The sequence below is a fragment of the Diplotaxodon limnothrissa genome, linkage group LG14 (assembly GCF_057381915.1).
Source record: "Diplotaxodon limnothrissa isolate DT_005_m linkage group LG14, D_limnothrissa_male_GT1.1, whole genome shotgun sequence".
NCBI lineage: Eukaryota > Metazoa > Chordata > Actinopteri > Cichliformes > Cichlidae > Diplotaxodon > Diplotaxodon limnothrissa.
Window position 1 is genome coordinate 10619504 of NC_140609.1, and position 26541 is coordinate 10646044.

At 40.9% G+C, this 26541-nt stretch overlaps 1 protein-coding gene across 1 annotated transcript in view; it reads right to left on the reverse strand.

Moving 5' to 3' along the window:
* Positions 1–26541, reverse strand: part of lsamp (limbic system associated membrane protein) — a 241421-nt gene that overhangs the window by 27737 nt on the left and 187143 nt on the right. The window contains exon 4 of the mRNA XM_085371524.1: positions 9422–9547. Within this exon, the coding sequence (XP_085227650.1) occupies positions 9422–9547 (126 nt within the window). The remainder of the gene's footprint in view (positions 1–9421; positions 9548–26541) is intronic.

A 26541-nucleotide genomic window follows, 5' to 3' on the forward strand; every position in this document is an offset into this window, starting at 1 on the left:
AGCCAAAAACAAGACGGCTGTTTATTTGCCGCTTCTCGAGCCGAAGAAATGACATGCACAGCGAAGCGACGCTGCCGTCTGTTTTTCTGAACGTTGTTGTTCCTCTCTCTGTCCCATTTTCCTTCTTCTTGTTTGTTTGAGGGAGTGCTGGGGTTGCTCTCAGTGTGGCATCACACCGTATAACACTGTGTGCTGTTTGCTGTCTTGTCCCATTCAAGTGTGAGGCTTTAGAAGGAGATTAATTGTTGATAAAGCAGAATAGGGTTTAAGTGATTGAATTCCCATGAAGGAGAGTTGGGTTGTCTGGCTTTTGTTAAACACAGCTGATAAACGGATCTAGCCTATTGTTGTGGGAAGGCTTCGCATTACTGTCTGGATTGATTCAATAGACTTGCATTTGCCATGGGAAAGAGAGGCTTTGTGTTACACAGGGAGAGCGAGGAGAGCAAGGTCAGAGTGTCTCTGCCCACGTGGTTTCGTGTACGCAGATAAAACTGAAACAGAAAATAAGTGCGATCTGCTGGCTTAAGGGGGAATAGCCAGTAGCAGCCGTCTTTAACAATATGAAACATGATGTAGTGGTCCTGCGATTTTGTAGCACTGAACATATTTCTGTACCACCTACGCGAGGATATGATTTGTCGTTACAGAGTTAGTTCCCTCATGAGCTTGTTTTTAGGGGGCATTTTGTTATATGTTATTTGTACAAGCTGGAATGGCTTTTGTAGTCTTTGAGTATTATGCAAAATTATTTACATGAAGTAATGGTATATATTATGAAGTGATCACCAGCTAGCATTCTGTCTATCTGTCTGTCAGTCATAATTAGTCTAGTTTTTCTAACCAAACATATGTTATTAAGGCTCTTATAAGGGCTCATTAGTGCCTCTTTACTCATTAATTGATGCTTATTACAAGAACATTCATTAAAAAGCGTGAAAGGTATGAAAACACTTTTAAAGCACTGTGATTTTATCCTCATTAACAATCCAACAACAAAGTTATTGCAATTTAATTCTTGCAATAATACTTATTAACACAATGTCCTACTGAAGCAAGGCTTTGCTTCCCACGCGCAGATGAAAAACGCGAAAGATAAAAACTTCTTTAGCCATGCTGATGTTCAAGTGGAATATCAGTACAGCTGTGCCTGTTCTATGTAAATTTAGATCCAGACGTATTCTTTTTTCCAGAAGGAAAAACTTGCACTACTGTTGTGAAGAACATAAATCATATCATGATACGCCTATTATAAAGGTAAATGCTTAGATGTTATTAAGAGCTTCGGGAACATCATTTAGCCTTTGCTATCACATAAAATGGTTAAATCTCCCACAGGTGGCCATGACACTGAGTGCTGCTTACTGCATATGTCATAGTATAAGAATCCCATCCTTTTTTTCCTGCTCATCAAACCATTTACTGCCATGGCAGGATTTGTTTTGTTCCTCTGCTCAGTTTAATTAGATTTTCCATATGTTTGTCAGTAGTTTGTACTCGACCTGCATTACCTAACTCATTTCTTGTTCTTCTTGCTTCTGTTTCTTCAGCAGGGATTCAAACCTGATAAAAGGTTATGGCTTCGACAAAAAGTGCAGTTTCAACATAGTCGTGACTTTAAACAAGTCTGAGCTCTAGTGTTCAGCCCACCCAGCGGTGTCTACACCTAATGAGGCTAGGCAGACACAGGGCAAGCTGTGCTCATAATGTCCTGTATAGCATGTGGCATCAGACTGATTTCAGAGCAGCTGCTGATGGCGCTGACTGTAAACAAACAAGTGAACAGTGACAGTCAGCAGATCTGAGACCTGCTGCGAGACAGATGAGCAGCTGTCTTCTCCTTGCTTCCTAAAGGGGCTGGCGTTCCATTGATTGCACACACACACACACACACACACACACACACACACACACACACACACACACACACACACACACACACACACACACACACACACACACACATGAACACAGCTGGAGATGTGGAGTGGAAGCTTTGACCCAGGTTGCTCTGACAAGAACCTGTCACCACCTTACACTTCACTCTTACAATCAGCTGGCTTGTCAGCTACACTCTGTTACTGACAGCTTGGCACACAATGATACGTGTGTGTGTCTCCCGACTAATCTGCACACCCACTCCTACGGCACGGAAGTCAGACTACTGAGGCATCTATGTATCTGCACTCTTGCTTGCTCCACTCCCCCTGGAGTGCAGAGATACATGTGGACGGCTGTGCACGAGCATGTTCTGCTGTGCTCGCTAACACCACGTTTTTCCCCAGACAGTGAATTGAGGAGCAGGAAGGACAACTGAAATGACTGTCACACTTCTGCCAAAAGGATGAGATTGGAGGATGATGGAAAGTGGAGGAGGCAGTGAGAGTGAAAATGAAGGAGAGGAGGACGGCACAACAGCTCAAGATGGATAGACAAAGAGTCGCAGAGAAGAAACGGGGAGAGAGAGCTTTCGAGAAAAGGTGACAGTCCTGGGGAGACTTCCCCGAGCCTGGTCTTGGAGCACGGCCGACAGCGCTCTGGCTGATGTACGAAGGGTGTCAAGGGCACTCAGCATCAAATCTCTGAACGGCTGCCCTGCCAAACGCTGTTATAAAAGGGTTATGACTTCAATATTCAGGGGATCATATAGCCAAGGAACGTGGGCTGTGGTCCAAATCAATTCATTTGGACAGATGTCTTTGTTGCAATGAAACTGTTGGGGTAGATTCATAGCTTACCAATTTACAGTTAGCCGATGCTATTATCCAGAACGCCTTAAGAGTTCAGGGTGTTGCTGAAGGACACAATGACAGTAAACACGACTGCTGATGGACAGGGAATAGGCATCGAGGGACTTAAAGTATTGATATTTTGCTTACAGGAGGCTCTTAGTGGCCCCTTTTCCACTCAGCTGCCAATGTGCAGTACAGTTAATAAGTCGATGCTTCTTTATGACCTGAATTTTAATCATTGTTGTCTTACTGTTCTCACTGCAGCCTGCTCGTCTTTGCTTGTGCAGACCGGAGGTTCACTGTGGTTAGTCTCCCAACGGTGCTGGGTAACTGGTAAACTCTATTACACCACAGAGCTGAGAGGATCATGATTGCATAACGGAACATTAATTAACAACTGGAGTTGCTATAACTGATGATAAGAATGATGGCACCTCTATTAAATATTAAAGCAGTATTCTGTCCTTCTTTTCGAGCTCTCACTATATCCTGCCTTGCTCCCTTTTTCATTTTTTTCTTTGTTTCCTTCCTTCCCTAAGGATAGCATAACTTTCACCACTTCCTCCTTCTTTACAGCTCTGCATGGATCCTTCTTGTGTCATGGAAAGCGAGAGTGAGCCAGAGGGCATGTATTTTTCATACTTGTCTGACTTCTGTTTTGGTGCTCTGAAAGTTTCCTTGCTTGACCAGTAGCTCTATTTCTCCCCTCATCGTGCTCGATGCCTTCCAGCCCTCCACCACCCAGGAACTCTAGCCTACGAGGAGATTTAAAAAAAAGAATCCCCAAAACAAAACCAGTAGTGGGCCCAAGTTAGGAGCCAGCCAGCTACAGAGATTTATCCCATTGTGTCTGCAGATCTCAGCAGATGCATGTCAGAGGAAGATTGTAGGCACTGAACAACTGCTCTGTGTCTCACACGTGCTTTCAGCCTCCCTCACGCACTCATGTTTTGCTTCTCCTTACCCTCTTTTCAATCCTTCCACTGCGATGAATATACCTTCCCTTCTGCACATTCAGTTCAAGCAAAGAGTTATTAAGCCCATATTTATAGCAGAGCCCTCGCAAGGGCTGAACAGAAAGTATTTTGATAAAAAGAACAAGAATGACAGGATAGTGTGGTACAGTCAGCATGGCCCTGTATCAAGCAGCTAAACTAAAAGTTACACTGAACCTGTGGAGCACAGTGGAGAACCTACCCTGTCCTTTCTCAGGTCTTCAGTCTCCCTTTCATGGCTGTGGTCAAAGGGACTTATTTAACGAGACGCCTGATGTACATGTGTTAAATTAAGTTGTCCTGTGGAGTCTGGCAATCATAAGAAACGAGGAAAGAAATGAACTGATCCCACAGCAGTCTGCATTTTTCAAATGCAATGTACAAAGTGCAGTGAAAGTAGAAAATGATGAATAGCAGTGATAAGGAAAATCCAGCTAAACCCATTAGTGCCATTGATTTACCAAAGATAGACTCTTATCAGAGTTAAGGAGATGTGCCAGAGGACTTTAAAGCTCAGATAACAGTGTTGAAGTAAAAGCCCAAAACGCCCAACTGATGGGGCAAAATATGTCATTTCTAACAGCTCATAGCAGCCTACTTTATGTTGAGACCACTATCAGCATTATCATCTTCACATCATATACCAGTTCCTTCCAAAAATGATCGCAAATGTCTGATGACAAATTAATCAGTGGTTAATGACTGGAAAGGTTTAAGTACAAAGTGACAGTCTCTCCATGTTAAAGTGAAACGTTTTGTTATCGCAGTTTCTTAACACATGGGTTCATGCAGTCAAGATGGTCGTTACATTTTTTTTTAGCTTTACCTTTATATGTCTGTGATATTTAAGGACTTTATTTCTAATTCTTCATTTTACATTTAGCGGTCACTGGAACAGAAGTCTGTGTGCACATAAAAGTACAGTTAAACACGGGCAACAAACACAAACAGAGAACATAACATCGCATTTGCAGGAGGATGATGACATGAACAAAATAAAAAAATAAAAATTATTTTAATGAATAAGAAATCTTAAAAAAAGAACATATGGATGTTAATAATTGCTGTATGTAGGATGACATTTGTGCAGTGTTTCATTCAGACTGGCCCACTCGTTAAGGAAGATATAACGTACTTAAATACTGTTAAAACTGGCTTTTAGTTTCAACTGTTTTTGTGCATCCATCTTCTTTAACTTGTCCGGCTGAGGCAGCCTATCAGCAGCAGCTTGGATACACTGCCGTGGGGGGAAAAAGCAAGGTAGACCATTTACAGGTTGCCAGGACTAACACAAGGAGACACACAACCACTCACACCTACAACTAATTTAAAACTGGCAGTCGTCTTTGCATGTTCTCTGCTCGCATGCGTTCTCTCCAGGCACACTGGCTTCCTTCCAAACACCACACAGAAAGATTACCCCCAAGTCAGTGGATATGAACACAGGACCTGATGCAACAGTGCTAACCACCACGCTGCCATGCTGATTTCATCAATTGTCATTTTTTTTAAATGAGATGCCTCTATTCCACATTTATACTCATAATGTAGTATCACTATCATCTCAAATCATGCTAAAAATCTTACCGAGTTGCAGCATGGTCCTCTTTACTCTTAACAAAGCAGGTCTGAAAATCTTTGCCAGACTTGCCCAAGCACAACATTATATGACCTCAGAATGATGTGCAACAATGTGCCTGCATTCTTTCTCAGCGATAAAACAAAAATTGCATGCAAGGTGAATTGAGAGATAAACAGAAAGGAAAAAATGATCCACCGTGCATGAAATGTGTCAGTTCTGATCAAATTAGCTTCATGAAAACCAGTGAAAGAAGCAACAATAACAGACAAAAGACTGTGAAATGCTGACTTTCAGACTGGATGTCTCCGTGGAAACAGATGACAGCCATAATCAGTGTGGACAGCCTGAGAAACCCTGCTATTAACTATCCTATAAACAAATCCTAGGTTGGGATATCAACCCGGACAGTTGGTTGAAAATGCATCATTTGTCACTCGACTTATTTGTTTCTATGAAATTGCTTCAGGCTTTATCTGTGAGCCCTCGAGAAAAGAAGTTTTACAGACAAAACTTTACAATGCTGTATTCCAGAGCTGGCTCACTGTCTGCTTTTTATTGACTTCTTGGGTTGTTACTCTCTGTTTGGCTTGTTGGTTTTTATGGTTTGGTCAGTTTGATTTAAAGTAGAACGTTGTGCTGTCTGTATTAATTGTCATTGTTAGGTTACAAGCAGGTTAACAGTCACTTCAATTATTATTATTTCTTTTTGTTTGGAAGCTTTTAAAAATACTAACTTCATGGATTAATTCGATTGGTGGTTGGTATATTACAGCCCACGGTACAGGAATTTTCTGTACGTGTTTCCAAGCCATACAAAGTGTGGACTGTTTCATCAATGTAAATAATTTAAATACTTAGTTACTTAGTTCTGGAGAGGCTTTTGACTTGGTAAGACAAGAAAGTCTGTCAAATGTACATTTATGTCTGTCATCGATCTTTCCTTTATTCTGTCATGTTTAGTTTGGGTTCCTGGCAGTTCTTCCAAATACATCGAATTTGAAAGTTTAGGGTTTGGACGGTGATCAGACTTTGGAAATACATGAATGCGCACGATCACGATCAAAGAAGGGCCTTAAAAAGACAGAAGCCTAAGGAACGTGTCTAAGGAAATTTTCACACATTTATGCACAGCAACATACACACAAAGAGTCATCAGTGGGAATATGAATATTCATGTGGTTATGCAATAATGAGCTTCAGCCAGACTTTGGCAGTAGAATCCGTGAGTCACACTCGAGGTTGCAGAAGAGTCACGAAATGTAAAAGTTATCTTTAACGTTTTAAGAGTTTACTTGACAAGTAATAAAACATTATGAATATTCCTCCCCTGTTCCTTTATAACACTGATTTGTGTTAGGGTGAACGTATGGCGTGAATGACCACGATACCTAACAGAGTCAGTTAAGTGTAATGAGCAGTAAAAGCTTGTAGTAACCTTGTCGTTGAACATGCATATATCTCGGATTGAACACGTCTTGTTTTTCCACTTATTGACACAGATGTTCTGCTGTGGTTTACAGTGAAGATTAACGATGTTGTTTTAAAGTATGTTAAATAGAAATGCTCATTACGGTAAATGTGGCCATACTGTTATGGACTTAAACTTACTCTTTACACTGGATATTTAACACTGAGTGAAGGCTCAGAGTAAGAGATTTGGGCCTGTACTTGGACTGGAATTTTGGGTCTCATGAACATCTGTGGCCTTAGAAAATAATTGAGAGCATCGCTAGGTGTGGGAAGCGGCGTTGTCACCTTAGCAGGCAAAGGCGTAAAGCAGTCACACTACAGGCTGCCATCATTATCTTGCCCAGCAGTGCCTCATATTCTCTTGAACTGGGTCAGACTTATGAATTCTGGAAAGAAAGAGGCAGCACACCGAAACAACAATAACATCAAAATTGCCTATGTTTAAAATGGTGTGGAACCACAGGTGCATGTGTAGACTAGTAATACAGCCGGGACACCAACAGGATTTTCCTTCTATCACAGTGTTCCAGTGAATAACAAAGACTTATCGAAGGTGCCTACATCCTGTATCCTCAGTAAATCACAGAGAAATTAGATAATAAAAAGTGAACCTTCCTTACTGAACTATACACAACTTGCAGAGGCGTACTTATGAAGATCAGGTATATTGCAGAGTGAGAGATCTACGATTGAACATTGCTTTTTCCTTCCTCTTCCACATTTCCATCAATTTCCTTGAAACAAAAGCTGTTCACACTTACAAAGGAACTTTACCTGCAGTAACTCTGAACTCTGTGGGATCCCCTTCAGCTTTGCAGACAGAAAATAGGAGGGTGCTTTCAGTTTTCATTAAAGCAGCCAGTCGAATCCATACGACTTGCAGAATTAGGTGGTGGGTAAAAAAAAATCACTCTTCTTTAATGCAAACAGAGAAAAAAAAAAGAAAAGGAAACTTCTGATTTGTTCTGCTTCCAGGTGCAGGAAATGGATGTATTTGATGAGAGCTGTCTGGAGTGCTGACAAACCGATGCAGTAATTGATAAAGACACATAAATAGAAAGACTTTAAATCAGAGCAAGGCTGCGATCAAACCACGAAGTTGTCAACTCGAGCATCTTCATCCATCAAACTACAAGCTTATCAGCAGTTCGAGACATTTATCTTTTCTCTGAAATTGGATTAAATCCCAAAGCAACAATGTCGCCAATATCTGAGGGATGCACATGTATGGAGCGATGCAACACAACCCAGCTCCCCTGTACACTTTAATGGCATTCATAAACACCAGCTTGACAACTATATGCAAAAAGCTAATATAGGGATTCTCTGAAAGTTAAATTTACATGCATTTATTAAGGTATATAAGCATCTTGAATAATCCTGGCTGGATATTTGACCACTCTTCTTGGCAGAATTGGTAGTTTATTTGAAATGGTTGGGGCTTTGGGAAAACAGTCTGGTAGCCCAATGTGCGGGTTAAAAGCTTGAAAAAAGAAGGCAATTGGACTTCTTTTAGTTTGTGAATACATTTCACCTCTTCTCCATGAGGCTTCTTCAGCTCTAAAAACAAAAGGTGGAAACTAGCTGGTATGTATTAACAGCTAGTGGTCGGATTTTAACCCTTGGCAGGTGAGGATACATTACTGGTCATCATCACATCAGCCAAGGCATGAAGAAAGTGTGGGTCATTACCATAACCGGGGGCTAAGGGTAAAAAAATTATAAGACCTTGCCCCACTTTATCATGTGACCTACTGAGGGCACCTGAAGCAAGGTATGAGTGAGGGTTAAAGTGGCTAGGAAAGGTTCTCGAGACTGCATTAATGTTAATATGTTCTAACGCAGCCTACCTTAATGTTAGCCTACTTTATCCATTCCAAAAAGCAGTTTTGATTTGTGTTTGTGATCACTGTCCTATTGGAAAACTTATTTCTAACATCATGCGGTTGATTTAAAGTAAAGTTGAAGAACTTGAATGTAGTCATTATTCCAAACATGTTGTGCAATGTACTGTAACCAGTACCACTCACAGCAAAACAGCCCCACAGCATGATGCTGCCACCACCATGCATGACAGCTGGTTCATTGTTCCTCACTTTTACCACTCCATATATATACCTATTGCCATTGTGGCCAAATAGCTCAACTCTGGACTTTCCTATTGTTTTGAGTATTTGCCAATCCAATGTGTGCTATGAAACAAATCATAACATACAAATTGATCCAGAAAAATCCAACATTGTTAGTTAATTGGCTGCAAAATCAGTTTCAGCCACAAGCGACGCAGATCAGCTGATCTCAGTCTTAGCTGGTATCTTAGCTGATACACTTCTCCACCTACCCTTCCATCAACTGGCTCATATCTCATATATAATATAGTATTTGAAATGCTTTAGCCTGACCCGAGATTCATCTTTCAACTATCTATCTGTAGCCATATCCATTTTCAGTGATGGGATTCTCGCCTCTGCTCTCTCTGGGTCTCAGAACAGAGTCATGCCACCAAATTTAAGCTTTAGTAAAGTTGACAGACATTAATCTTCTGCACCCAAAAAGAAAAAAGATGTTTATTCATGGTTTGCTTAAGAAAACAAAAACCTTTTATTCAAATGTGATAATGAGTACTGATTGACAGTTCTTACCTGATGGGTTGAGCAGTCGCCAAGTGATTGCAGGATCTGGTCTGCCATTGGCCAAACAACTGAGTGTAACGTTACTGCCCTCATTCACCGTAATGTCATTTGACACTTGGTAGATACTGGCTGGAACTGAAGACACAAGAGAAATGACAACAAGATTAATAATGCTATTAAATATGAGCATGAACGACAGAGGATGTTAATTGTCATCAAACCCATGCATATTCTCACCAAACACACAAAGTTGCTTTTTGTTCTTAACCATACATGCATAAAAACTCTTAGATGGAGACACAAGCTAACCTGGATCTTCTCAGTTAAAAGTAGGTGTTAAAAAAGCTTTAGAGAACTTTTTTCTGCCCCTGTTACTATAACCCTCAGAGGTACTTATGGTAAACTTTCTTAACCCAGGATCCAAATAAGCAATTTAATCCCCTGCCCCGGGATCTGAGCCCATAAAAACAGATTGCCTGTCTTGTCATATGGGGACCCACCAGACGGCTGCCGCAGATTCACTTTGAGTTTATTTTGAGGGAAGTAGGCTTTATTTAATATATAATCCAAATTTAAGGCTGAAATGAGGATCCCGCTATACGTGCGTGTGAATTTGACACTGATGTTCAAAGCGACACGGCGCCGTTTCATCTCGTCACAGATCATCCTGCCTCGCAATCACCGATTTACACATCACTCCTGCTGCTGTCACACCCGCACAAACAAACAGAAACACACAGAGGAGGGAGAGTCCTTTCCTGTGCCCTCCCTCCTCCTCCCCCCACAGAAAACAAACAAGCGCCACAAAAATCCCATAAAAGAATTAAGACTTTACAGTCAGCGTTAAAGTGAGTCAGCAGCTAAGGTGCAATCAATCATGAAAGATGTAGAGGGAACGCATCAGTGTTGTTTTCTTTTTTTTAAAGGATAAAGTATTGTATATGCAGATGAGAGGCCAAAAAATACATAAATGATCAATGACTTTGGAATAAGATGAATGCTGGAACATGCATTATGCAGGAGAAACAGCAATACTGACTGTTTTTTTTTCTCAAAAACTTTAAGTTACTATGAGTACAATAAATGGATTTATTATTCTAATTTCAGGGTCTGTGTTCATACGTATGTGTGTCAGATTTATATTCCTTTGGGCTCAACAAACTGTAAACCCGGCTATATTAAATGAGGCACATGCACAGACTCACAGATCTCTATTACAGTCAGCAGGAATCAGTAGGTGTTTACTTTACTTATAAGCGCTTGCTGCATGTTGTTACTGGCAATCCTTCTACCTAACTGACCAGGGTATCATTATTACCTAAGAAAAGAAAAAAAAGAAGAAGAAGAAGAAGACGAAGAAGAAGAAGAAGAAGAAGACGAAGAAGAAGAAGAAGGAGAAGGAGGAGGAGGAAGAATGGTCTTTTCTATCTAGCTATCCTCTCATCCACTATGTTTTTGTTAATAACTGAACCCCCATATCTGTCAAATAGTTCAGTTTTGAAGGAACTCTCTGAATCCAACACAAGAACAGTTGGTTCCCATTTTACAAACACTCCTGATAATATAGCCACCAGGAAGGAGGCTGGCAGGGTGAAGCGAACTCTGACAGTCGCCTGTGTTAGTGTGAAAGTTCCAGCAGACAATAAGCCGTGCACGGTGATTGTGAGGCATGAATGAAACAACTGATGCCAATCATCTAATAGAAGTGGGATTTTTACAGCTCCTTCTGAAACAATGTCATTTCCTCCTGGCACCTAGGAAGGACTTGAATGCACAAAACGTTAGTTTTTCAGTTATTCTGAAAAAAAGTGTAGTGTATGTGAAAATGAGCTTTATCTGACAAAGCATTGAGAAAATCCAAATGACTTTGCTTATTTTTCAGTAATTCCTAACTGTGTTTGTTGCTTATTCTAAATGGAGCCACTGTTAATTTAAAACAACTAAATCAGAATCAGAATCAGAAAGGGTTTTATTGCCAAATGTTGAGCAGGTTTACAACATTAGGAAATTGCTGCGGTACTTAGTGCAAACATACTGTCATATAACGCTTAAATAGACATGAAAATAAAAATAAGAATAAGAATTAAAAGTGCTAAGTAGATAGATATATACATGAGTGCAGGTGGTGAACAGTGCCAAACATGGAATGCTGCAGTGAACACAGCGTAGGGTCATGTGTTAGTGGTGGGAACAATCATATGGTTATTGTTCATGTGTCCAACAGCAGAGGGGAAGAAACTGTTCTTATGGCGAGAGGTTCTGGTGCGAATGGACCGGAGCCTCCTGCCTGAGGGGAGCAGGTCAAACAGACTGTGTCCAGGGTGAGAAGGGTCAGCTGAGATCCGAGCTGCACGCCCCAGTGTCCTGGAGGTGTACAGGTGCTGCAGAGATGGGAGTCTGCAGCCAATCACCTTCTCAGCAGAGCGCACAACACGCTGCAGTCTCTGTTTGTCCCTGATAGTGGCTCCAGCATACCACACGGTGATGGAGGAGGTGAGGATGGACTCGATGATTGCAGTGTAGAATTGCATCATCGTCCGTGTTGGCAGGTTGAATTTCTTCAGCTGCCTCAGGAAGTACATCCTCTGCTGGGCTTTCTTAATGACGGAGGTGATGGTGGGCTCCCACTTCAGGTCCTGGGTGATGGTGGTACTAGGGCTGGGCGATATATCGAGTTTTTTAAAAATATCGATATATTTTCATACGAGATATAAGATGTGACAATATCGTTTATATCGATATAGTCTATGTTACGTTATAATTATACTTGTGGAGCCGCAGGTTTGCCTCTCTTTCGTCCACTTTTGTCTCTACACAACGTTACTCGGCCTCGCCTCGCCTCTCCTTCACTGAACACAACTCCGCCTCCCCCATAGCTTCACCTGCAGGCAATGACAAGATGAAAGCGGAAAATCTCCGTTAGTGAGTTACCGTGCGTGGGGCTGGACGGCGTCAATGTGTTAGCGAGCTAACCGCGCTAGCGAGCTAACCGCGCTAACGACATGCAGCCCGGAGGGGCTGCACGGCCTAAAATCCTTTCATTTTCTCAAAAATCGACAGTGCGCCTTATGTATGAATTCTGGTTGTGCTTACTGACCGCGAACCGATTTTATGTGGTACACAGCGCTCAGCAATCTGTCAAAAAATGTTTTAATATGACTTTGCTAAGCTATGGAGCTGCACCGCTTGATGGATTGTCGGAGGATTACGGCTACCGAGGAGGAGCCTCGCGGAGTGATACGTACTGTGTGTTTATAAGGACCACAAATGGCACCTGTTCAGAGACGTGGTGCAGCTGTGAAATCTCTCTTTGTTATTATGCTCAGCGTCTATTAGTTTACATTTTGACTGCACAATTGTGAGCTTTTTGTTATGCACAAAAACAACATTGTTTTCTTTTATTTATGGACCATGATTATTTAATAAATGCTGATAATTTATTTTTGAGTAACTTTTTCATGTACATCTATGCTGTATGTAAATAAAAGTGCCCGTGTGACATCTGGGACACAGTGTGACTAAGAACTCTCTTTTTGTTCTTAACTTATGGCTGTAAAAAAAAAAAAAATCGAGATATATATCTTATATCGCCATCCAGCTAAAAAATATCGAGATATGACTTTTGGGTCATATCGCCCAGCCCTAGGTGGTACCCAGGAGGCGGAATGAGTCCACAGAGGTGATGAGGGTGTCAGTCAGGATGATGGGGGGGGGGGGGGGGGGGGGGGGGGGGGGGAGTGGGGCTGTGTGCTTCCTGAAGTCCACAATAATATCCACTGTCTTCTGGGCATTCAGCACCAGGTTGTTGTGGCTGCACCAGGACACCAGACGTTCAACCTCCCTCCTGTAGGCAGACTCATCCCCGTCCGAGATGAGTCCAATAACGGTGGTGTCATCTGCAAACTTGATTAGCTTGACAGACTGGTGGGTGGAGGTGCAGCAGTTGGTGTACAGGGAGAAGAGCAGGGGAGAAAGAACACAGCCCTGAGGGGAGCCGGTGCTGATGGTCCGGGAGTCCGAGACATTCTTTCCCAGCCTCACATGCTGCTTCCTGTCCGTCAGGAAGTCAGTGATCCACCAGCAGATGGGATCAGGCACATTCATCTGGGAAAGCTTGCCTTGGAGATGGTGGATGGTGTTGAAGGCAGAGCTGAAGTCCACAAACAGGATCCTGAAATGAATGTCTCACTGATCATGCTGACATACTTTGTCATGAAACTATGAATAATCTGCAAATATTAAGATTCATCAGAAAAGCAACAGGTAGCAAACGGACTTGCTTGATCAGTTGTTGCTGCCCAGTGGTTTGATCGTATTAAATAGAGTTTAAGGCACAGAACTGACTTATTTGCTGAGTGCCTGGTCAGCCTTGCATGTGCCCATTTACAGTCTGGTCCGTATGTCTGTGAACGTTCTCAGTCATCCAGGTCATCGTAGTCAAAGGAGCTTGGAAAGAAAAGCGTCTGGACTTCTTTAAGTTGCTTGAAGACGTTTCACCTCTCATCCGAGAAACTTCTTCAGTTCTAAGGTCAAATGGTGGAGAGTCCCAGATATAAACCTAGTGGGAGTATCCCCCCACAGAGGGACAAAAGGACCCCCTGATGATCCTCTAATCGCCTGAGCCAAGGTGTGAAACTGGGTGTGGGTCCCAATCAGCCAGAGTTTCGGGTGAGTTCATTGTGAAACCTGGCCCCACTTATCATGCGAATTCCTGAGGTCAGATGGCCCAGGATGTGAGTGGGCGTTAAGGCGTCTGGGAAGGGAACTCAAAACTGGATTATAGATGGCAGAGAGTTGGTGTCGTAAACCCCCGCCTCTGTTCAAAGATGGTCGCTCACAGTGGACATAGATGGCTTCTTTCACTCCTCTTTCGAACCATCTGTCCTCTCTGTCCAAAATGTGAACATTGGCATCCTCGAAAGAGTGTCCTTTATCCTTGGTGAAACGTCTTCAAGCAACTTAAAGAAGTCCAGACGCTTTTCTTTCCAAGCTCCTTTGACTACAGTCTGGTCCCTTTCTAGCATTTCACTGTGACTGGAGACACAAAATTTAACAAAAGAACAAACCCCCCCCCAAACTAATCAGACATTTAAATCACCTTCATAACTGGAATATGGACATTTTAAAGATGGGGAAAAGGGAAAGCTAATGCTAGTCAGCACCCATAGCCAGTCACAAACCCACAAGCCAGCAGCCTCGGTATGAGCAAATTGCAGAGACAAGTGGATGCAGAGACAAGGCTGGATGCCCTGCTATCTGGTGAAGATATAAACATACTGGAAAATTATGCCTGAATTTTGTTTTGTTACATGCACCTGGTGCTGTTGCTTTTGCTTAGTGAGATGAAGTACAATATGTTATGTAAAGGTGGGTGTACCACAACTCATTTTCAGTTAATCATTTGTACCTTCTTCCAGCAGCACAGCATTTTATATTCAGTTGTAAAAGTGAAGGGAGAGCCTGTAACTTACTGCAGTTTTAGAGGAAATTATAAAGTTGAATGATTTCTTTAAGAAACTTCTTTGAAGAAAAGTAGATTTACATTTTTATATACCTGTCAATTATAGTTTTTCGAAAGAAAATCAGAATTGGCAGGTCACAGAGAAAAAAATGAAATGCGCCAAGAAAATTGCAATCAGTGCATCTCTAATGTTAACCCAAGTGACTACATACCAATCACCGTAAGATTGATAACTTAAGTAAAATCTTCTATGCTGCAGCTGCTGGGAACAAGGTCTGGTCTGTAAACGTACTTGCTACTTTATGCTTAATCATTAATCAAAAATTGAAGTAGGCAGGCATTTGTATATCCCTTTTCTCAGCTTACTGACCACTAGAGGCACTTTACACAACATTTACCCATACAGTCATACAGTGCTTCTTTCTATACACTTTATGGTCTTTATCTACCTCACATTCACAACAGGTTCTTCACAAGTTACCAAACAGCATTGTTAGACAACAGAAGTAAAAGTAGGAAAATTATAGTCCTGTTGGCCAGCTTGCATTCTAACACCTGCACAGTGCAGGTAATGGTGACTTGTTTATTAGATTGAATCTGTGTATAAAATCCCAATAATAGGATAATGGATATGATTAAAGATTATGTATATAAGGACTAACTGTTATCACTGTAAATAACAATTAAGCAACAATAATAACAACAAGACATTGCACATTATATCAGCTGCTATCAGATAATGAAACTGTGGCTCATGATTTATCGTCTATAGCTATTTAAAAAAACATAAACCCCAGCACATCAAGGCAGAGAGCTGCACTTTGACACAATTTAAAAGCAGCTGTGGCCAATAAATAATGCCGGTAATCTGCTTCATTTGTAGGAAAGAATCTGAGCATTTTACCACCTGCCTTCCTTTAATCACAGAGAACTCACACGTTAATACCAACAAAAACTCACAAATTGTTCATTCAGTTTGAATTCGTTCACTAAACTATTTGGTGAGTAATGCTGACACTCCAATCCAGCATTTCTTGAAAAGAAGATGATTCAAGGACACGCTGCACCGTAAGTACCAAGAAAAGCGTCAAAAGCAATGCATGAAGTACCACGCACAATATGTAAAGAGCATTTAGAGGCGGTGGTGTTAATCATGAATGTATGCATCGCTGCAGTCGCTGGGAACATTCAGCTGTGTTATCATAGCTTACCCATCATGCATTTACCATAACCACAGTACCTTAATAATACAACAGCTAACATGTGCAGATATGGTGTGTGAAACTGCAAACTAAATGTAAGCCAAATGGACTTTGCAGAATCATTTAAAATTGATGTTCATATCTACTAATAAGGTTGGAAAATCAAAGCACGCAGAGAACAGTTTGTCAATGTGTGCTGCCAGTCTGTATTAATTATACATGCAATCATGACTGTGTGCAACGAGCAATGACAAATCACAAAACGTCTCCTCCTCTAATGCAAAATGTGCTCATTTGAAACAATTTACAGAAATGTCTCCAGTTTGCCTTAGATCTGGAGAAAGTGCACGTAAAAAAAGAAAAAAAGTGACTTTGAATTTGCGTGTAGCGCGAACTCGAGTTACAGCTAAATGTAATTTAGCAAAACAAAGACGTTTGATTTGGCCCTTTCAAAACTGCCTCCTTCACTTTAAGAAACGTTGCAACACGGGGGAGGAGGATGATGATTAATGCTGTGAACACTCGGCACTCATGACGAAAAAGCTAGAAAAGTGCTTTGACCTGCAAGTTAAAGCCAAATAAATACACAGATCACACAGGCAGCATGATCAGCTGGTGATATCACAGAGAGTGGACCAACATGTGAAGCATAACAGAAAAAAACAAAAACAAACAGACTATTACTGTTGCTTGGGCTTTCGCAAATAAACCTGTAGTGAGCGTTAAATAGGGCTTTGAACAGGAGCAGGGACGGCAGGAGTGAAAACAGGATGCAACTTTGCCTACATGGATTCTGTCAGACTGCTTTATATCCCAGCTAAACTGTTCATTACAGTTCAAGGATTACGGCGCCAAACTCTATTCCGCTCTTTAGGACACATGTTAAGAAGGAGTAAACAACAAGACAGCTTTGTGCAGCAACTGCGAAATTCACTCGCTTTACCTCGCTACATCACAGGCCACTGCTTAAAATAACAAAAGTGACTTTATTCGACAGAAAATGAGGAGCTGTGTCAAAATAACAGAACATTATCGGTACTTTTTTGGGTTTTTTTACAAGGAAAGATCGCATGGCTTGGGTCTTTCATATTAAAAACTTAAAGTTATTTTACGGTAGTAAAACGTGAATATTGTTACATGTTTTGGATTTTTTTCCCCCCCCTTGGGCTGATTTGCTCTCGGAGACATTTATCCCCCGCTGGCTCTCAGTGTGACATTTGGAGGAGTGATGTGGCAGCGAGTGCAGAAGAGGCGTACGATTATGCTCAGCTAATTTGAAACCATTAGAAGATAATCAGGAGAAAGCACTTGCAGCTCTTTAGCTTTTAGTGCTTGGAAGCTTTACCGCCAATTACCTGTCTGCTATAAACAAGGTCAGCTAAAAACTTTCCCCTCCGAACCCCCCCATGGAAAAAAAACCAATATAACCAGCTGACTGGAGCTGTCACTGTTCAAACAAGCACATGCTGCATGCTGTGCCTTAACGCTGGTGTTATTTTATGTTCACATTTGTGTGATTTTGCTTTTTTCAGCATCTCCACTTTAGCACCTTGACCTCACATGGCAAGCTGTTATTGTAGAAAGTAGGAGAGCACTTAGAAATCATTTTGTCTGAACTTTGGGGTCAAACACACAGGGAAAGTAAATAAAATGCTAACAGAAAAGTTTTTGATAAATCTGCCACAAAGAATTGGCACCCCTACACAATAATATGGCTTAGTGATCGATTTTTGAAAGAGCAGAGGAGGCCAGAGGACGCAGAAACTGACAGAGGAAAGTAAAGAGCAAGCTGTAATCGTAGCGTCTACGTCTCCAAACATCTGCAATGTGTGCACGGGGCCTTGTGGCTGAACCACTGATTATATTCCCCTAAACAGACTCACTCTCAAACACACCTTATCTCAAAGTAATCTATCATGTTAACTCAATGTAATAAGACACACCTGCGCTTACGTGACTGACACAAACAAAAGCGAACAACTGTTTTGACTGTACTGTAACACTGCAACAGAGGCGAAATATCAGGGAGATTTTGAGACACCAAGGGTTGCTTTTCTGCAGCGATCCACATGCATACACACTGTTTCCTCTGCAGAACTGAACTAAAGAGAGCAGGTCTGCGAAATTGGCTGCTGCTGCTACAGCTGCAGGAGAAGAACCTCGAGTGACCTGGCAGTGCCAGCTGGGATCCACTCCTCCCCTTACACACTGTTTCTAAAATTGAAGAGAAGAAGAAGGAGAAACAGGAGATGAGGGAGGTGATGACAGAGAAGAAGACAGCGCCTCTCCTTCATCCCAGCCGTAGCCATTAGCAGCAGCAGTGCTTTAAAAACCCAAGATGCCAGTGAAGCTTTCAAAAGAACACTGGATATGAGACGGATGGCTGCTGGAGGCATCGATGGAAGTCGGGGAGAAAGGCGTGAAAAAACCCTTTCTGTGTAGTGTTTTAGTGAAGGTGTTTGAGCCTCACACATCTCCGCCCATTCCTTATAAAGTAGACCTTGTGCTACTCGGGGACACCAAGGTGAATAATTAAGGAGATGTTGTTGTTTTTAGTCTGTTTTAAGAGTTGGGTTTTTTTTCCAATGGAGGTCCTGCCAGTGCAGCAACTCATAAATCATACGAACATTTAATTGGTGTTTGCATTGAAAGAGATGAAACAGAAGGTGGAAGGTAGAAAAGTGTAGTAACAGTTTTTTCCTAACAAGCTCCAGACTATCAACCAAGGAGAACCAAAGAAGTGAATACGCTGCCAAGTATTTTTTTTTACTTCTTTTATAAAATCAACTAATGGCAGCTCTTGTCCTCATGAAAAATAACTGCGTTTATACATTCCACAGAGGCGTTGTTCTTATCTCGGCCTAGCGGAGGTAGCTCCGTAAATCCTTCCCTTGCTCAGGCGCTTTGCGCTTTAAGCTTGGCACCTGTGAAGTGTAGGGGACTTGCCAACAAAAGGCAAAGCAGACTTTGTATTCAAGCGGTCACATGATTTAGAGGTTTATGGTATCACACCGCTAATATGATAATGAGAAAAACAAAGATGGCCAGACAAGCTAAATCCAAGGTTACTGAATCTTGGCTGCGTTGTCCATCTTTCCCTCCACAGGAACCATTTTTTTATAGTTATTTAATACCACTTCCTGGCCTTTGCTCTTCTGCTTCCAAGCACCATTGCTCATGATGTCACTTTGTCCATATAAGGGTTACTGGAGCGGGCAAGACCTCCCACAATCCATACACCTATGCAGCTCAAATCAGACGTCTTTTATAACCAACTACTTTCCATTTTCCCTCCATTGTGAAACGACCATCACCCCTGCTTTCTAACTCCAAACCTATTCCCTGTCTCGTTTAGTACAGCTGATTCAGCAAAACCTCGGAACCAAAAGTTGCAGCGCAGGATGGTTTTCCATTTTCGTGTTTCTGTTAGTACTGTTTACTAAGAACAGCAGGATGAGCGATGTTTACCTACATGTTTTTAATAAACGGGTAGGCGCTGTGGTATGGAACGCCAGGACTGCCATAATGAATTAATTAAATACACCATTAAATAATTAATTAAATGTGTCAATAATTAATTAAAATTGGAATTAATTAATTAAATAAATAGTTATGACACATGTAATTAATTAATTATTGACACATTTAATTAATTATTTATGTATTTCACATTTTAATTAATTATTGACACATTTAATTAATTAATTATTGACACATTTAATTAATTATTTATGTATTTCACATTTTAATTAATTATTGACACATTTAATTAATTAATTATTGACACATTTAATTAATTAATTATTGACACATTTAATTAATTATTGACACATTTAATTAATTATTTAATGATATATTTATTTATTTCATTTTGGCAGTCCTGACGCCTGGCTCTCGTCATGAAATAATTTTATCTGTCAGCCTCACCCATCAAACTCAGGGGGCGGGGTTAACGCTGCCCATGCAGCTTCTCTAACATTTGATTGGTTGCCGTGCAAAGTAAGTCAAAACAGGTCGATCCTAGAAAATCGATTGCTTGTGTAGACTTGGGGCAGCCAGTTATCCCAGAATGCAGATCAAATCACAGGCAGCAATGGTGGTGGTGTAGTTTTAAAATACCCCGTTTTTCTGTCACCAGCTACACTTTTAACAGTGTTTTAGCCGCGAATGTCGCGCCGTATGTCTGGTCAGGTTGTCAACATAGAACATGCTTGCAAAAGTGCTCAGATGTTTTCAGAGATTTCACTAGCTCTGCTAACAGTTAGCATGCAGAGCGCACCGAGGGGGTACATTAACCGGTTTGTTTACATATTCCACTCTCCGTGTTCCACATGTTGCATTCGCAGATTCTCATTTTCACCGAACGATCGTCTCTTTCCGCCTGGTCTTGTGTCTCTGTGCTTCTGTAACATAAAGAACGAGCTGACATTTTTCTCACGAAACCAGCGATCAGCTCAACAGACCCTCAGTTTACCTGCATGCATCCTCCTCCTCATCTGTCAGCTGTTTAACACCTGCTGCTAATTCAAGAAACACGCCTAGTTACCTGGTGATAGTCACAGTTTAACTGGGCAGCCGGTGCTCGATATAACGCAATGTCAGCGCATTTTTTTTTTTTTATAATAATAATGGTTTTCTGCACAAGATAAGTAAATATAGTGTTTTCCCCGAGCGCAGAGCTGCTGGAGCTCGTTTCCTTACAGAGCACTTTATAGGCGAGCCAGCTTTATCAGCGGCTGATGTCCAATCACCGGCACACAGCTTTCAAACCTCAGCTGAGTTTTAGCTCTCAGTGGTTAAACGCTGGACTTCATTCACTCAGGTTCTGTCTGTCGGGTCACGTTTACTTCGCTGTTTTATTTACAACTGAGCAAATCGGTTTGGCTGAGGTTAAAGTTACGTTTCATAACTGCATAGTTTCACAGACGTTTAATGGTTCACTGGCACATGTGTTAGACTGAACTATCATCTAAATATCATCTGTTTTTTAATAGTAATTCAACTGTATTCTAAGCACCAGCTGTCTGTTAGAATGTGATTTTTTTTCTCTCTCTGTTGGCAGAGGTATAAAAATGCGCAGGAAAATCTGACGTGCATGGCGAACTTCACCGACGATATTTAGGGAGGAATAAACACACATCAAACATAAATGAACCATTTGCCTGTCTCCATAATTGAGAGAATTTTCTCTTCTTATGTCAACTCTCTCTCTCTCTCTCTCTCTCTCTCTCTTTTTTTTTTTTTTTTTTTTGCTTTTTCGGTCATGTTATGTTTACCTGTCAAAGGCTTGTTACAAACTATGAAACACATTGTGCAGACTTCTGGATGTTAGAAGAAAACGAATACTGCTCATGAATGAGACTAAAGGCAGGAAGGTGTCCTTTAAAACTAAACATGTTAATAGGACCTCCCTGTTTATATCATAGTTTATGATATAGCACGTGTATTTCAGTAATAGCCTGCTGAGGCCACTATACGTGCTGGCCTCATATCAAATGTGAAGGCAGACTGAGTCTATGTTTGACGTTTTTTATATCTAATCTTCCTTTTCAAACATTTAAACAGCAGCGAGTCTGCAGCTGAGGGAATACAAATTCAAATTGTCGGAACAGGTTTGCTCGTTTCTTGGATTCATTTGGTGATTTATTAAATGTATAACTGTTATTCTAATCTGCTGCTGAGTCTCTTACACTTTTCTTTATGCTGTATATTTTCACGTCTCTGGAATAGTTGGCAGTTAGATAGTCAGCTGGGAAACTTTGTGTTAACTCATGGAGCTGAGGATATCGTGGATATGCTGACCTCGCTGCGTGGTGTACAGAGCGAGGTCAGCATGATTAATATTCACAATAAAAATATTAGCCGAACATCATGAAGTCTGTATGTGTTTCATAGTGTCGAACAACCTTTGTACAGTTAAAGCCAGCAGTTACTACATGACGGAAACACCAACGTTATCTCTTTTATGTGTTTATACACAGGTCACGCTAATTACTGAACAAAAACCCAAAGATCAGATGTTAAACAGATTTATTTGCTCTCTCTCCTCCTTAAACATGTTTTTAATGTTAGTTATAATTCAGAATTGGCGACTGAAACACGTAGGACACATAAGAACATCAGGAAATAAAACACCGATAAATATAACCTCAGTAAAAGAAGTCAGCGGGGGTTACTACAGCTGTGTACCGGGGCCTGCGCTTTGTCGGTGGGATTGCTTGCGAGGCGAGCGGGTCTATCCCACGCTTTGCCGTGAGACTGGGACGACATCTCCGAAATCATCGAAACACTTTTGCAAAGAGGCTGTATCTTGACAAACCGACCAGACACATGAAGATTAAACCACTACATTCTCGGCTAAAAAAATATTAAAACGGTATTTGGTAACACACAAACAGGGTTTTTCAAAGCTCAGTTCTGTTAGCTTCCACATGCCGGTTGTTGTGTGCTAGAAACAATGGCCACCAGGCCAAAGCAATGGTTTTGACTCGATCAGCGTTAACCCCGCCCCCTGAGTTTGATGGGTGAGGCTGACAGATAAAATTATTTCATGATGAGAGCCAGGCGTCAGGACTGCCAAAATGAAATAAATAAATATATCATTAAATAATTAATTAAATGTGTCAATAATTAATTAAATGTGTCAATAATTAATTAAAATGTGAAATACATAAATAATTAATTAAATATGTCAATAATTAATTAATTAAATGTGTCAATAATTAATTAAAACGTGAAATACATAAATAATTAATTAAATGTGTCAATAATTAATTAATTACATGTGTCATAACTATTTATTTAATTAATTAATTCCAATTTTAATTAATTATTGACACATTTAATTAATTATTTAATGGTGTATTTAATTAATTCATTATGGCAGTCCTGGCGTTCCATACTGCTCTTCCAAACTGAGACAGTGGCTTATTGATTTATGCAAATTGGAAGTAAAACTAGAGGTTTCAAGCCACAATGTTCTCTCTCTTTGTCCACTTGGGCAGTAAAGTGGGCCTATCAAATTACAGCTTGACTTATTGTGACATTCAGATGGCCTTTCAGAGTTACTCCCCTGATCCTCAGAGGCCCTTGAGGAATTTAAACAAGCAATCTGCACTCACTAATCAATACTACCTGATTTGCCCCCATTTGCAGCAATTCACTAAATTGAAGCGCACCCCATAATGTGGACCATCAAGCGTGCATACGTGTCTGGATATTTCTGTGTTTGTGTATGCGTGTCTATGTCCGTTAACACTTCAGTCCCCTCACCAGACTAGAAGCCTCCAGACTCCTTTGATAGCAGCTATTAACTTTTAACCTCAGAGCAGGTCCAGAGGTTCTTTACTTCAGTCCGCAGCGGTGATGGACTCTCGCTGCTCTAATAGCAAAACGACCAAAGGGATTGATGAGCACAAGCCACCTGACACTTAATGATGTAATCTGTAATTAAAGAAAACCACTCACCCAAATGCACATTTAGACGTTATAAAGGACAGTACAGACAGTTTGGCAGATGCCCTCTGGGAAATAAAATGAGGAGCAGCAGATTATGGGCCTAAATATCTTTAATTATATGTGAAGACACTGTTCATTTAGTACACTTACAATTAAATCTCCACACTTAGCTCCTATCACCGAAATGATTTCTCCTTGATTACACATCACTTCAGGTAAAAGTTTCCTACATTAAAGCTTTAAAAAAGCTTAAAATTTCCTATGAGGGATTTTTCACTCAGTAACTCAACACTAAACTCAAACAAATGTGTCAGAATGTTCTCTCAGTTTTACTTCATGTCAGGGGAAATTAATCAAAGTGTGCACGAACTGTAAAATAAAGTGTTACCATAATTAATTTTGTAGTTTCTTTAGTGGCTTTCTGCATGAAAATATGTGCATATTTAAAGATTTAGTGTTGCAAGAAAAAAAAAAAGCAGGATAAATTTAAAAAAGAAAAGACAGTCTGAACTTTCCTCAATAATAAGGCCGTTCTTCTAATATAAAATTCTCCCCTCCGTAGCACTCTGTTATTTTAAATGAAGTCACAAAAGGAAATGTGTCTCAGTAGGTTTCAATGTAGTTTTAATTTAAGCTTCAAAATATTTCACATAACTCTTCCCTCCAAACCTGTAACCATAAAAGTCAACCATCGGCCTCTGGTCTCCCTCTAATTGGCTAAACTGGACATACCTACAGCTGTCCGTGACGTGACGCTGCAATAACCAGCTTACAGCGCGCTTTACTCTTGATCCATAGGACACAGTAAGCACTTTAACGGTTTAGTGCCTGTGTGAGCACAATAGTACAGTACATTCACAACACAGCGTCTAGCCCAGGAGGCTGTCACAGGAAATTTCATGAACTGGTACTTTTCCTCCTCTTGCAAGAGCAAATGCTGAGGGCAAAGTGCTGGTTGGTAAATGCCATCCTAGCAAGTTAAAGATGACACACATCTAAACAAAAATTGTTAATCTGAAACTGATTGAATCGGCTTGTTTATCTTTATCAAGCACGACAGAAGGAATTTGTGGTTTTCCAAAGATACAAGGATCAGCCACAACATTAAAACCCCTTGTCTGTCTGCTCTGGATATCTGGGATGTCTTGTGGCATCTGGCACCAGGATGCCACCCTGTAGGTTGGGTGTGTGCTCAGTGGGTCGAGCCTGACTGAGATCATTGAGTACTTGTGTGCATACCATACCTGCAGTAAATGTATGATCTTCCTTGTTCCAGGCATTGCCGAGATATTTATCCGTAATGTTTAAAAAGTGACATAGTTGTTTGAACAGCCAATATAAATATTCCATTGTGGACTATTTTTTTAATGTTCACCTTAAACTGTTTAAAAACCAATTACTGAGTGAGTAATGTCCCAACATAAGACAGCAGCTAAGGTCAACAGCTACCTAATGACAACAAAACGGTCTAAAATTAAGTTGGACAGCGCTGATTTAAAAAATCTCGAGCAAGCAGAGTTTGCAAAAAATTTATTTTTGGGTGATTGGCTCAGAAACGTGAAAACAAAGCACTGTTGTCAGTGTTTGTGTTGATCAGGTTCCAGATTTGTGGACTTTCCACCGAGCATGTTGGTTCTTGCTGTGTGAAGAGCTGTGAACAGCTGGTAGACACCTGACACACTCAGCTGGAGACTACCCCACGATGCCACACACACTCAGCTGGAGACTACCCCACGATGCCACACACACACACACACACACACACACACACACACACACACACACACACACACACACACACACATCCTCAGACTGAGCTTACAGCTGGTTTAGCTGCTGCTTTTGCTATACATAGGCGAAGTGTATTTGCACTTTCCCTCCTGTGACTTCTGAGATGTGACTGCCTTTAACCTACACGTTTATAGACATATCTTACATGAGCATAACCTCGGTCTGCTGTTACCTCTCCCTGCTGCCCTTCCATCTCCGTAACTCTTACCACATCACTGTCACTTTTACCCTGTCTCCTCTCCTTACTGTTTTATTCATTCTCTCTGTTCCTGTGCTTTGCCTTGAGCTGCAGTCTAATGAGTAAGCGGCTGGCATCGAGTGCCTTCTAGCTCTGTGGAGAGATACTTTTAGCTGTTAGACGGCTATGCAGTGGAGAGCGGCAACACACAGCGATGAAGTGTCATAAATATTTTCCTTCAGTAAGTGATAAGCAATATTATTCTCATTAGTGAGGTGTATTCATAGTGTCTCTCAGGGCTTCTGTTGAGATTAAAGAGCATGTGTATTCTTTAAACTTTAAACTGACTAAGTGATATCAAGACACTTTTCAAGACGCTTTGAAATTCACCTTCACTTCAGTCGTATGTTACCGTATTTGATACAAAAGGACATCAGCTGAGAACAATTCTGGCAAGGCCTGAATCCTCTTAACTTGTCCCTCCCTCACCATTTGCGAAAAGCATCCTTTAATCAAAAACACATCCAACAAGATATATGCTCCATAACAAGTGTTTAGCACTCTCCTGCCTCACAGAAGACTCTTTATGTAAAGCACTGCATCAGCGCCGGCGACCATATGTTGAACTGAAAACCATGCTAGACATCTGGTGGGGCAGTGGGCACTGGGAGATGAAGCAGCCAAGTAGACTCACTAAAAAAACACGAGGATGTGCATGAGCACATGCAAAGCACTTGATGTCTGTCAGTGATTTCTGACTTTCTCTTTAAATCACTCCAGACACACAGTGATTGTAAAATTCTTTACTGTAGCTCAAACTGAGCGTTAAGCAGTTGAGTATATATGAAGGTTTGATGATATTGATACTGTGATCTTTAATAAGTAATATTTACCAGCTTTTAGACTTATTCGTTGGTTTTTAGTTTTATTTTATAGTTTTATTGTTTTCTTTTGTAATGTGATGTTGCTGTATAACAGCAGGAATTTATCAGGACAAGGCAAGGCAAGGCAAGGCAAGTTTATTTGTATAGCACAATTC